The 14852-nt window shown below is 44.3% G+C and overlaps 1 protein-coding gene across 1 annotated transcript in view; it reads right to left on the minus strand.

Annotated features, from left to right (window-relative positions):
* RNF213 (ring finger protein 213) overlaps positions 1-14852 on the minus strand; it is a 391778-nt gene that overhangs the window by 204402 nt on the left and 172524 nt on the right. Inside the window, exons 19-21 of the mRNA XM_078781285.1 lie at positions 10487-10636; positions 9354-9433; positions 3873-7398 (exon numbers count right to left, since the gene is read on the minus strand). Of these exons, the coding sequence (XP_078637411.1) occupies positions 3873-7398; positions 9354-9433; positions 10487-10636 (3756 nt within the window). The remainder of the gene's footprint in view (positions 1-3872; positions 7399-9353; positions 9434-10486; positions 10637-14852) is intronic.

The raw sequence follows: 14852 nt of genomic DNA on the forward strand, positions 1-14852 counted from the left end.
AACTTGCTGTCCATGTCTGACGTGCGACTAAAGGTGCTCCAGTAATGTGGCATTTATTGGTTTCATGCTTTAGCATTCGCCGTTTCTGCATTGTCTGTTTGCATATGGCCTCCCACACATGCGTAGCACGGGTACCTCACTAGTAATATTTATGTTATTACAAAACAAAATTAATACTAATAATATCCCCCCCTCCCCAAAGGGTTTTTCCTCCTTGGACGAACACCACGTTAACACCACGTTAAAATAGCTTATCGTGGCGTTTCGTGGGGCACTGCAAAAATATTATAAACCACAAACACGTATGATTACCTTTTTAAACAGTCGCTAGTGCTGTTCATCACTAAACTGAAACGGAGGAACCCAGGGGGGTGGTCAGTTACCAAGCAGCTATCAAGCGCTTGCCAAGCCAGCCGTTCCTTTTCAAACGGTTACGAATTGAATGCTTGTGTGAATGCTTAAGCCAATTGGCAAGCGCTCTACAAGAAACTTGGTAACTGAACACACCCTGACATTCTTGAGGCCTGAATCTAGATCTACTGTAATCTATATATGCCAGAAACGATAACAACATAAACCTTCCTGCCACTCCCATACGGAGTGGGTGGTCTCGTAGGTAAAATGAAATGGCAATCGTCCAAATCCATTCACAACTTTTTGAGATATCCTGTTCACAGACAGACAGACAAATAGACAAACAGGGGTGAAAATATAACATTTACCCACTTTCGGTGGTGGAGGTAAAGTCTTTTTTTTTTTTAATCTTTTAATTTTTTTGGTATACCACATCGAGGCTCGTGTAAGAGCTAACATCAACACAAAAAAAAGCAACGGACACACAAAACATACAATAAAGGAAGCGGGAGACAAGATGGGGAGAGAGAGGAAAGCACACAAGTACAAAAGCAGAAAACAGGGACATTGAGAGATCTGTGGGAGGGAGAGGGCCTGGGAGAGGGCAGGGGTGAGAGAGGTATAAAATACATGGACACTGCTAGGACTTCCAGGAAAGAAGTCGGTATTTCAAAAAAGTGGATCTGGGGTGTCATAACTAGAACGGCACTCGGTAGTTAGCAAACCTCCCTCTGCCAGGCTGAACACTTTACGTTTTGTATCCCATTAACATGTCGGATCTGGTTTCAGACCCAAATCAAAATCTAATTGGCTTGTTCTTGTTCTTGTGGTGTGAATGTAGGCCCAAGGGAGACTTAAGGCATACATAATTATGAAGGCTCCCGTTCATCATTTGGTCTGTGAGTGTGAGTTTTGGAAGGGGTAAGGGGATTGCTTGTTGTATTGGCATTGCTTCGTGTACATTCCCTCTCCATGACCATTGCTTTTCTATTAATTAAAGATACCTGTCCTGGGTGAATATGGGTCATGGTGATCACTCAGTGGTAATTTGGAGAAGCCCGTTGAGGGTTATTCGGCAGCGGCAATTAAAGCCGCATATCAAGACCGTGCCATGCGCCTCTCAGCATCGCTTGCCCTAATTGGAGTCGAAGCGTACGGTACCAATAAACGTAAGACCTGGCTGGTTATACCGTCCCACAGGTATTTAATCGGAAGTGGAAAGGCCCTTCACCCGGCTCGGGACGGCCGACCCAGTTGGCCGTTATGGTTGCATTGAGGCGATTTGCTACACTTGTAGCAGGCAACTGTAACAACCCACATGACTACAACAATATATCAACCAACCAAAAAAGGAAATTAGGAAATCCACTAATTGGCAGATGTTTGGCACATTTGTTTTGACCTTGGTTGCCATGGTGGTAACTGTAAAGTTTTTATGCCTCTGCCGACAAAGTCACCGGAGGCATTATGTTTTTGGGTTGTCCGTCCGTCTGTCCTTCCGTACGGGCTAAACCTCGTTTTTCTTAGCAACCACATGTCCGATTGAGATGAAACTTTCATGGTAGGAGTGACACCCAAGCAGAATGTTTTTATGATAATTGTGATGTCATAGGTCACGTGGTATGGCAGACATCTTGGATTAAATGCAAATAATAAAAAATTATTTCTCAGAAACCGCTGAATGGAAAAATTTGAAACTTGGCACATTGTCAAGTACTCCCAATGGGGAACAAAATCGTGATAATGATGACATCATAGGTGAAGTGGTATATCAGCCAAAAATGTTTTCATCGAATTCCTTATCCTAAAAATCTGAAATTGCATGCACATGATCTATGACCCATTTGTATTGAAATATTAAATTTATGATGTCAAAGGTCATGTGGTTTGGCAGCCATCTTGGATAGAAAAACGAACCTCATCCGATCAACACGAAACTTCACAAACGTGATCCCCCACCCACACATATGCAGAGTGATGGCATCTACCTGTTGTGGGACTATGCAGTGGCATATTGGCGACACAGTCGCATTGTTATAGTTTTTTTCTAAAATGTAATTGAAGCTTGTGGAGGATCTTGTACAAATATGATATAGTCCGGCAGCTAAGCTAAATATAGCATAACAATTGTGCATTTTGTGAGGAAAGCACCAAATTTGGCACACTAGTAGACTATCATATTATGAAAAGATCTGGATATTGGGCCATCTCAGATTCAGAGATTTGATTTTTGCAAGATTTGCCGATTTTGCAGATTTGCAAGCTGAGATTGCAACGCCAGGGACGGCCGACTCCTTCCTGCGAGCTGCCCACGTCACCCGCACAAGAAGAGCTCATCAAATCACTGCAGCAGCACTGCACATCCTGCAACACCGTGCGTATGAATGCCACTGTATGACATATGCTGATGATGCAGAAGACCTGCCTGAGTTCGAAGACTGGTGTCACCAGAGAGGAGAAGACATTCCCAACTTTCAGTACTGGGCAACTGTGCTGGAACTAGAGATGTTGGTACTGGTCTACGTGCGTTCTCTGCGGCAGGCTTCATTCACGATGTACCTTGATGCCCTGACGGAACTGGTCCCATGGTTCCATGCCTTAGACCACACACACTATGCCAGGTGGGTCCCTGTTCACCTGAGGGACATGGTTGCACTCCCAATGAAGCACCCAGATGTAGCCAGAGAATTCAGGGCTGGCAACTTCACTGTACAGAAGACGAAGAAGGTGTTCTCTTTGATCCCAATCGACCAGGCGCATGAACAGAATAACGCCTGCATCAAAGGAGATGGTGGAGCAGTCGGCCTCACTGACAACCCAAGTGCCCTGCGGCGTTGGACGATTGCCGGGCCATAAGTTGCCAGGGCCATAGAAGAGTTCCAAGATGGCCATCAACACTGGGGGAGGCGAGAGGACACACGTCATCACGACCAGACACCAAGTGTGCAGACCTCTTTCGCCAAGGATGTCCGCGCCCTTGTCAGCGTCATAGAAGAGCTTGGCAACCCCTTTGAGGAAGAGAGCATGGATCTGGTTGTCCTTGACACAAAGGAAATTGCAGGTCCTGCTGCAGTTGAGACTGTCAGGAATGTGAAGAAGATTGGCCAAGAGCAGTTCCAGGCTTTCACGAGAGAATGCCTGGTGGAAAGGACCAAGCCAATTGATGATGCAATTCGTCGGAACAAGCTGAAGGTGTCATTTTGGAAAATGGCTGCCACAGCCATCAGGGGCTGAATTGGAGATGGCCCAATATCCAAATCTGTTCATAATAGGATAGTCTGCTAGTGTGCCAAGTTTGGTGCTTTCCTCACAAAATGCACAATTGTTATGCTAAGTTGCCCCACTAGTATGCAGGACAAGGAAGGACATTAGAAGTCTGTGTACATTCACCCAAATTCTAAGGACTATTATCAAGGACCATTTTGGTATGTGTTAATGTCATAAAAAAGATAATTTCATTCATTTCAGAATTACAAAGCAACCCAAATAAGCACATAATAATACAATGTAAAATTTACCTCGAGAAAGACATCACCAACATCGCGTTTCAGTTGCTGATGTAACACAACCAGCAGGCTGCCATGTTGTTGTTCTTCAAAGTATGTATGCAGAACCATTTGCTTAAGAGGGCTCTCTTTTTTGCAGTACCTGATAATGGCATCTGGAGTACAGCATTCCATCAATATTTTCTTGGCAATGGCAAGAATGGTATGTTTCTCAACCTTTTGAAGAAACAACTCAATGATGATTGAGGCACAGGCATCCTCGTGGTAGCCAATGAATGCATCAGCAACCGTAAAGTGTCCAATCTTATTTGCTCGTTGGTCCAGGCCAGGGGGCTCAGCACTTGCAGAAAAGTCTTCTGCCCACTTTTTCAACTCGTTAGTGAAGTCTTGTTCCTCCTGTGTCAGAATTGTAGTCATCTCCAGGCAGTGCTTCTCCAAGCGATTTATTAAAGGAACAGGAAACTTGTCATAGACGACCTCTTTTTCTTCAATGACAATCAGTCTGAATTCTGGTTTGACTCTGCACTTCACACGGTGGCTTCCAAGCCCAAGGTCGACATAGCGGTTTCCTCCAAGGTAGACGTAGTACTGGTTCATGACATCATAAAGACTCTCATAGAGGTTCTGCATACTCATCAGGATGACAGTCTTGCCCGTCTCCATGCATACCTTGATGGTGTTTATGTTGCGGCAGACCTGGGTGTATTCCTGATCCATTGGAAAACTAGATCCAAACAAGGTGACAGTTTTCTGCAGATCAATGGTGTGGCGCAGCTGAAGAATAGTTAGAGCTGCACAGTTGCTTGTCAAAAGCAGCAAATATCGAAATTCTGTGGAACCTGAAGAAGTATCAACATTTGTCTTTACGAAATCCAGTGGGCAAAACTCTTTATGGGAATCATCATCTGGTACTTCTGACAAACTTTTCTGAAAGGCACTTCTGACATTTACCTTCTGAAAGCCACCAAAATTTCTTAGAACAGCTTGCAGCAGCTCCCCCCGGGTAGGAAATGTCCCTGACTCTTTTGCAAATGAATAGAGCATTTTTACGAGACTGTAGTAGTCACGCAAGCCAAAAAACTCTCTCTCTTGCTCCTTACAAACACGCAAGTAGGCTTGTGCCAGGCTGGGAAACAGTTTCTCCACCTTTTGGCATGTGTGAACATCTGATGAGCAAATACCTTGGGCACTACGGATTAGTTCTTTTTCATCGGGTACACCACGAAACACAAGAATACCGCGGTTTATTTTTGCTGGATCAAGTGCCCAGTTGGAAATGCCGACAAAACCAACTTTCATGTGCGCTTTAGGAATTTCATCTCCCACACAGCCATCCTCCAGTAAAGGATGCAATGTTTTCAGTGGCATGTGGGGTGAGTCTTCAGCCAGACCAACTTCATCCAACACCACCACAGAAACATATTCCTCCAGTTTCTGAGCCTGCTGAAAGGCTGCACATTGTCGGAAAGTAGATATTATGCCTTCTGCTGAGGAATGTGGGCTGCATTGGAATGACACTAGATGCGTCTGTTTGAATCCTTTGAACAGGTCACTGCGAGCTGCCTGGCCTTGCATGGCATCACTAACAACGGTTTTAGCTAATGACTTTGAACTTCCAGGCTTTCCAATTAAGAAAAGTGGGATCCTTTGCTCAATACACACTACCATCATAAAAATATTTTCTTTCAGGGCAGCATTTCTTGCAATTGTTGATTCCAGGTGCACACTTTCCAAAAACACATCCTGGCACAGTAATATTTCCCTTAACACTTGAGATGATGGATCACTGAGAGTGGAGAAAGCAGGAATTTGCCGAGCTATAGCATGCCTGTAGTCAGCACGGTCCTCAAGACTTGCATGGTAGCAAACACCAACAGCGAGTATCAGTGATCTGGTGACACAATCCAATTGGCGAATGCATTGAACAGTTTCATCTTCCTCATCTTCCTCATCTTCCTGTTCAACAAATTCATCAGGGTTGACTCGATCAAGAATCTTGGGGAACAGCTCGTGCTGGTGTGTGTAGAACCAGATGAACACCTTCATGCAACGGTCCACATTGCGTAGGCTCACAAAGCTGCACTCGTCGTTCCTCGATTTCAGGTACTCTTGAGAAGTAGCAAGAACATTTGAGATGAGATTCACACTTTCAAAAGGGATCTCCTGGGTCACAGCAAAGCGCTGCACCATCTGTTGGATGTACTGTTTCTCTGTCCGGTTACTGAGCTGGCCAAAATCCCAAACAAGGGGTAGCATGCTGGGTGGTAATGGCTGCACACGGTAAACCAACTGTCTCAAAGGGACTCGGCCCATTTTTTCTTCAGTGTCTTCAGTTCGAATTCTATATCCTAGACCTGCAGATTCAAGGCGTTTGATCATCTCCTCTGAATGCTTCCTGTAAGGATTACAGGCAGCAATGATCTTGAGCCTACTGGTTTTGATTGGCACGCCATCCACGGTTCTGTCACACAATGCTTCCTTAATGGAATAAATGGCTTCTGTAGTGTTTGCTTCATCAAAAAACAGAACAGTATCAATATCATACTTTTCATTCTTTTGTGCCAAGGAAGCAGCTCGTTTGATTTTCTGTTGGATGTGGTCTGTTGTCATTCCTCCGTGAACCTTCACGAGTACCATGTTGCTGGTGTCTTTGCCAGCTCGCTGCATGTCACACATGTACTCGATCAAGCGTGTCTTGCCACAGCCAGTCTCACCCATTATTATAACGGGGATGTCACAACGGAATCTCATCTGAATCGCCATCATTTTCAGGACATTGTCTGTGGTCAACTCGTACATTTCATCTGGATCAAATGGCCAATCTATGCCAAGAACAAGAGAAAGATAATTTATTTTGTCACTCCTTGGCAGTCCATCAAAATTTATATTGAAAGGAACTCTTTGAAATAGAAGCTGTTGATACATCTGTTGAGACATCGCATTCGCAAGAATAACTTGCCCAGTCACAGGACTGATCGCATTATACTGAGCATTTATGTGAATGCCAAGAAAGGTCATTGACGTGTGATCAGCATTAAAAAAAATATAAGGATGAAGGTCACTCTCCCATCTTCTGCGAAAACTGTAAGTCTCCAGGTTATCCAAAGGTGCATCAGCCCCTCGCCTTCGTGATGGACTTTCATCACAAATGTTTAAGGATGGCGTTGCAAAATCCTTCGCCATGATCACCATGAACATCACAACAAAGTTCTTGAAGCCTTGCAAAGCGTCTCCGGTGGCTGCCACACTACAGAACACTGACAATTCACAGTCCATCAGCTGTACATTGAGAAAAGTGGAGAAATTGTACAGCTCACTCCAAGAGGGGTTAGAAAGGCCACAAAAATAGAGCAGAGTTCTCAGACATCCTTCTGGACTTCCTTCCACTGTATTATTGAATGTGAACAAATCAAGATTAGCATTTGCCTTAAACCTGCTGAGGTACTGTAAAGGTCTTTGAAACACATTGCTCCTGAAAATGTTTGGGTCCATTGCGGGGCATTGAAAGATTTCTTCCTGTGATGGTTGGGGTCTCTCCCTAAAGAAAGAAAGATAAAAACAAAAAAAAAGATTTGCATCTTCCAACAACAATCAATCAAACAATCAAACAATAAACAAAAATCAAACAATAACAATCAAACAATCCCGGTCGATCGCTGAATTAACGCCAGGGGGGTTGACTCAGCCTGTCATCCTTCCGAGGTCGGCAAATTGAGTACCAGCTTGCTGGGATGAATGATCCCGGTGTGTACCCCGATTTAGAATAGGTACACCGTATCCCTGTGCATCGTAAGAGCGTGACCAAGGGTTGGTGTCAGGAAGGGCATCCGGCCATAAAAACATGGCCTCAAACAGGGAACCATGATTGTCATGGGGACGCAAGGCTAACCCCCGCTCTAGCGGGGAAAATGGCCTTAAAACGATCATTCATTCATTCATTCATCTTCTAACAACAAAACTAAACTTGCAGTTAATGTTATCGTGCATGTCACAACTTAGCCCCAACTCAAAACACAAATATAAAATGAAATGAAGCTAATGAATGATTGTAGAATATTACAGCTTGTAAGTCCAATAAAATAAGAAGATTGTTGTTTCCCAATTTTATGCTACTCACATCTAAAGTCATCAACTTACTTTGGAACTCAACATTTTGAGAGCACAACACCATTCAAATATCAAAAGGCACTTAAGCTCAGACACTAAATAAATGGTTGTTCCACCCTTAAATATACTAGCAAGGGTACCTGGTGTTTCCAGTCAATGCAAGGTCGCCTTGCTGATGTGATGTGTATATTAAGAAAGAGGCTGGGGGGGGGAAGGGGTAGGTGAGAGAGGACGGGTGGGGAAGGGGGGGGGGGAGAGATGGAAAGAGTGAGAGGGAGGAAGGGAGGGGAGAAGAGGAGAGGTAGGGGGGAGAGAGGAGGTGGAGTGAAGGCTGGAGAGAGGAGGGCAGGGAGGAGAGGGGGAAGGGGTGGGGATTGTTGTTGGGGGGAGGAGAAGAGGGGGAGAGTTGTAGGGGGAAAGGGAGGGGGGACGAGTGCGTGAGGGGACTGGGAAGGGAAGAGGGGAGTTAGCAAAGAGAATGATATGTTATGTTATGAGAATATGTGATGATGCCAAGAGACTTAACCTGAGCCGTATTTCAAAATTTAAACTGCGGATTTCAGCTTTGAAGTAGTTACGACTGCTAAACAAAAAAGTGTTCATTTGTTCTCCGGGCATCTATGGACATCTCTAGGTGGACGGCATGGATGAAGTACACCAAGCACAGAAACGGCAATCACACAAGTTTTACCTTTTAATAAATAGTGTTCTTTGATGAATTGATGTTAACTAAATGTTAACCAAACGAAATGTCTGAGGTTTAAATAAGACAGGTTCCTCCAAGATCCTCTCTAACCATGTTCTAATCATTTGCACCTGAGCTGGTGCACCTGATTCTAATTTTAAGTATTTGAAGTAGTGATAAATGTAGGAGTGTACTTACTTTTTCCACATGCGAAATGTGCATTTATGTTTATTTAAATTATACAATGGACTACAAAATGTAAATACAACAACAACAACATGCATTTTAAGGCCATTTTCCCTGCGAGAGCGGGGCTTAGCCTTGCGGTCCCCATGACAATCTTCTCCATCTTGCCCTATTTTCTGCATCTCTCCTTGTTAACCCCCTTGCCCGCATTTCTTCTTCCACCATCTTCAGCCAAGTCTTTCTCGGTCTTCCCCGTCCTCTACTTCCTTCTACATTCATTTCCATCACTCTTCTCAACCAGTCACTTTCATCCTTCCCCAACACATGACCAAACCATCTCAACCTGTTCCTCTTCACATATATCTCTCAATTAATGCTCTATCTCAGGTGTCAGCTCATTCACTTTTCCACCTGGAATATTTTGCTGACGTGTAAACATGACCTCACCCAGAAATTAATCAGTCTGAACCCCTTCCTGCTATCCTTTTTATTCAGAAATCCAAGTTTGAACAAACCTGTAACGCTGCAGCACTGCTTTTGGAGTCTCACATTGGGTCAATGGAAATAAATCGATTACATTCACCATCTTCCGGTCCTGCCAAAAACAGTCATAATTAAATAAGGTTATGCTTAACATCATGCGATATCTATTCTATAGTAATACAGTATGTGCTACATATCAACGTCTATCTAACATGTATTTCCTGAACATTAAAATAAATCTTGTAAAACAAAAAGAACAAGAAAACTCGTAGTTGCAGGCAACTACATGGCTTCCCAACTTCAGGAAAACCACACTCTATGAAGGCTAGTGTCAACTTCCATCGGTGCATGTAGAATCGGTGCAATGGTGCGGTACATGTGCCCTGACAGGTATGACGAAAATCGCGAGAACCTTAAACCTTTGACTTATACAGGGTGTCCCACAAGTCTGGAACCATAGGTCTAGATGATTTTATATTATAAGATATTATAAGATATCCTATGGTTCCAGACTTATGGGACATCCTGTATTGTCAAAAAGACATCGACAGCCTCACGTTATTCCTTCAGATTCCTCTGGTAAAGTTTGACAAAGATAGCTGAAAGCATTCGCGAGTTATCGTGTACTCAGACAAACAAACAAACAAACAAACACATAGAAACGAGACAGACCCACATATGACCTTCAAGTACCCCTCTTTCCTGCAAGTCGAGATCACCTGTCATAACAAACAAACGGACCCAAATGCAATACCCTCTCCTCTGGCGAGGGTAACAAAGAGCAAAAAAAAGGAACAGACTCAAAGAAATAGTTCACACATTGTGGTATTTGTAAGGGATCAAAGAATATATGCAAAATCAAGTATGAAATTCCTTAATGAAATTCCATAATTGCATGTGGGCCTGCAATTCCCATCAAACTTTGCTGTATTCATCGAAGAGGTGGAAATACTGCATATGAGAGGAAGTAAAAATATGTAAATAGAGAAAAGGGGACAGGCAAATGTGGTTTGTGCACAGGACATTTTCGTGGCAGAAAATCAATTTATAATGGATGAAATTGGGGCATTTTGAAGCCATATACATAAATAATGTCGGAAATACTACGAGGGAGGAGGGGGCGGTAGAGGAGGGTTACAGAGAGGCAAATGTACTGTGTACTTACTTGTCTTGCTGACGCATGAGCTGGTCGACAATTCAGTAGCTCCACAAAGTAGGCATGTGCCGGATGCCTCCGCCAAACTTTTCCACCCCTCCCCCGCAGATATCCCAGCACAAAGAGTTTCATCAGTAATAACTCAAAGCCCTTCTTCACCTGAAAGGAAAAGTAAAACTCTCGTTTACCATCGTCTCACTGGGAAAGAAATGACATCATTGTATCACCTAAAGCGATATTTGCATAAGAAATGATGCATTATGCTGTACTGCAGAGTACTGCAATCAAAACTAAAGTGGCACTCAGTAGAGGGCATACCACCCACAGGCTGAATAGTTGATGTTTTGTATCCCACTGACAGGCCAAATCTGGATCCGGACCTGAACCAAAATCTAATCACTTGTTCTTGCCATCTTTCGAACCCATCCACCTAGTTTTGTCATAATCAGTCCACAACTTTTTGAAATATGTTATATATCGGACTTGCCCCATTTTTTAAATGTTTTTTTTTCTTTTTTGTATACTGAATCGAGGCTCGTGAAAGAGCTAACATTTATTTCACAAACAAATCAACCAGACAAACAAAATATATAAGAAGAGGGAGCAGAAGACAAGATGGGGAGAGAAGGGGAAGCACACAAACACAACATTTGAGAGCAGGGAGATGTGTGGGAGGGAGAGGGCCTTGGGGGGAGGAGGCATGGGAAGGGGGGGGGGGGGGGAGGGTGGGAGAAGTATAAAACACAAGGACACCAAGGACTTCCAGGACAGAAGTTGGTATTTCAAAAAAGTGGATTTGGGGTGAAATTAGCGGGGGTAGAAAAGATCAAGGTTTTGGATGGGGGAAGATAATAGATGGTGGTGAACAGCTGTTTTAAAGACCTGGAGGGTGGAGTGGGATTGAAGAGAATGAGGGAGTTTGTTCCAGAGGCGGGAGAAAAGAGGAATGAAGGTGAGCAGAGAGTCTTGATTTTGGCAGTTTAACCATAAGAGGGTTGCAGGCAGATCTTGTGCGACCTGTAGGAATATTTGGGGGACAGAGCCCAAAGCGAGCTAGAGGGGCAAGGCCAGAGAGGAGTCGTTAGAAGACGGAAAGACCACCAACCTGCCTGCGGTGAGTGAGTGAAAGGCCCTTGGAGTTAGCTTCATCGCGGGCGATTCCAATGATTCTGAACGCTTTGGTTTCAACAGCGTGAAGACGAGCTAGGTGTGAGGCAGGAGCACCAGCCCAGAGGGGAGAGCAGTATTCCATTGAGCTGCAGATGAAAACCTTGTATGTGGTGAGGAGCTCAGGTGTGCCAAGGAAGGACTTTGCACGGCGGAGGATGCCCAGTCGGCGACTGGCTTTGGAGGCCAGATTTGAAATATGGTTTTCCCAGGAAAGATCATGGCAGATAGTGAGACCCCAAAGCTTGAGTGACAGAACTTCTTGGAGAGGATTATTCAGAAAGTAGATGGGAGGGTTGTCCAGTCGGTCTTTTCGGAGAGACATCGTAAGAGTGTGAGATTTGTCAGGATTGAAAGACATGTTCCACTTGTTTGCCCAGTCTGTGATTTTGTCCAGGTCTGCAGAGAGTGAGGAGGCTGCAGACTGCCGATCTGAGAGATGAGGAATGGAGCGACAGAGAGTAGAGTCATCAGCAAAGAGATAGAGAGGATTTTCAAGAGAGTCAGAGAGATCGTTGATGAAGACCAGAAAAAGCACAGGGCCCAGAACACTGCCTTGGGGAACTCCAGCCTGAACAGGAAGAGGAGATGAGAGAAACCCATTCAGGGCCAACGTTGACTACGACTCGAGAGGAAGTCCACCAGCCATGCGTGGAGATTTCCATGGATACCAAAGGAGGAGAGTTTGGTGAGCAGAGCGGGGTGCCAGACCGTATCGAAGGCACGTGATGTGTCAAGGGAGACAGCTCTAATTTCCTGTTTGGCATTGAGGACCTCCATCCATTGTTGAGAAAGCAGAAGCGGCATGTCCAGAGTAGAGTGACCAGGTCTGAAACGAAATTGATGATCAGAGATCAAGCCATTGGAGAGGAGGATAGATTTCATATCTGAAGCAATGATGGATTCCATGACTTTGCTGATAATTTGCTGATGGTGAAGAATGACTTTAAATTTTTTTTTAGCATTCTCGTATCCAGATATGTATCTTCACCAAAATCAAATTGATTCATCCTTGTCACGCACCCAACCTGCCCACCAAGTGTCGTACTAATCCTTCCATAACTTATTGAGATATCGTGCGATATAATCGGCATTAGCCCTATCACCCAATGGTGAAGAATCATACAAGAATTATCGGATCCAAATCAGGATCTTCACCAAGATGTAATTTCGTCCTCGTCACATACAAAACCTCTCCCCCAAATTTAGTCCAAATCCGTCCACAACATTTTGAGATATCCTGTTCACAAACAAACAGACGAACAGACAAACCTTCAGTGGTGGAGGTATTATCAAAAAAAAATACAAACAGAACAATGATAAATCAAAGACATTGAATGTGATTTTAATTAAACTAGGGCATTGCCCGTACGTGGGTGCCCGTTCCTTGCCAAAAAAAAAAAAAAACGCTACCCGTACGCTCTACCCCGCCCGTACGCCCGTAAACAAAAAAAACAACGCTCTTCGCTTCCGCCCTTCGCTCTGACTGAATTGGGAGAAATAATGCGCATAAGAAATCGAATTACGTACCGTAATGGCGGTCAGCTCGTAACGCGCTCAGCTCCGCTCGTCTCACATCGGCCACGCCTACGCAACAAAGCGTTCTGTGATTGGCTGCCGGAAAGCGTGCTGCCGGACAGTCTTCACTGTCCGGAAGTTCGCAAATCGCAGTTACGATGAATCGTTTTAATTTAATCGCAGTTTGAATTCGTTTTAAAACATAGTTTAACGGCAACATAGTTTTCCAACGTGAAATAAATGAATACGCTCTCAAATGTGCCATCCGAGGCAGAGTGTGTCCGCCACGTTCGGCACACGCGATAGTTCGCTGCTCTCTGATTGGTTGAATCGTTTTTTGGACATAGCTCGGTAAGTAATTGTCCGATTAATATGAAACCTTGAAAAGGCACATCCTCGGGTCCCCAGCAATATACCTGGCAAGTTTAAAGTATATCGGACCCGTGGTTGTCGAGAAACAGCGGTCACAGACAAACAGACGTACAGACGTACAGACGTACAAACGTACAAACGTACAGAGATTACTGGAATTATAGATAGATAACACAAGGCTTCTTATTCTCCTTCTCTTCCCTTTATAAGAGGTGAGGTCCAACGGTACTAAGTTTCCATGCTGCCATGACCACAACACTCCTCCACTTCCTCCTGCCCTCAGCCATCTCTCTCTACCGTCTAACCACCCCCCACCTCATTGATATCCCTCCTCGCACAATCTTCCCATCTCAACCGGAGTCTACCTCTTTTCCTCCTACCTTGATCCCTCAACCTATCCATTATTTTTGCCATTCTCTCTTCCTCTATCCGCACCGAGTGTCCAGCTCTATTCAGCCGACTTTTACCAATCTCCCCATCAAGCTCATCTGTACACCAATCTCCTCCTTCAGTTCATCTATCCTGCTCTCCACCGTCTTCACTCCCACAAACCTTTTGACCCAGGTGTTCTCACAAGGCAGCTGCCTCAATCTCTGCCGATCTAGAATTGAATCGATGCTGGTATGATAACTGGACCATGTCATTCCTCGATAAAACAGTACAGTCTCATCCTGTCACTGAGGAATGATCATCAAATAAACCCACCTATATATTTTCATGGTGAGCCACTGGAAAAGGCTCATTTAATTGAACATCTATCTAGGCCTCACCATCAGCCACCACCTCTCCTGGGCTGACTATGCAACAAAACTGGCCTCAAAACTCTGTTGTACTTTCCCACTGCCCTTGTACTGACCGTACACTCCACAACCCCCTAGAAGTACCTCTGGCTGTGACTTCCCCTCCGCTCACACTTGTTGTTCATCTGTGTGTCGTACCGTCCTCCGAACAGTGACAACTACATCTACATCTCTCTCAGACAACATGGACAAATTTCTAACTACTCATCCCAACTCTCTCTTCCTCATATGTGGCGATTTCAATTGCCACCATGCAACTTGGTTGGGTGGTGGTACCTCTCTCAGCAGCCATGGCACTTCTACAAAGGACTTCTGTGATTCCATCAAACTTTTTATTTTAAAGGCTCCAGTCACGGACTATGAGTCCTAATCGAGGCATGGCCTTAAATAAAAGAACTGCATAGATAGAAAAGTGATTAAAGAGAGAATAGTCAAAGAGTTTTTCAGGAAGTAAAAATCTGCTTTTTGAAAAGGAGAAGGACATAAGTGTTTGGAAATACATGGTAAGGTAAAGAGTT

This window comes from Myxine glutinosa, chromosome 7 (assembly GCF_964187855.1).
Source record: "Myxine glutinosa chromosome 7, kmMyxGlut1.1, whole genome shotgun sequence".
In the NCBI taxonomy this organism is placed as follows: Eukaryota; Metazoa; Chordata; class Myxini; order Myxiniformes; family Myxinidae; genus Myxine; species Myxine glutinosa.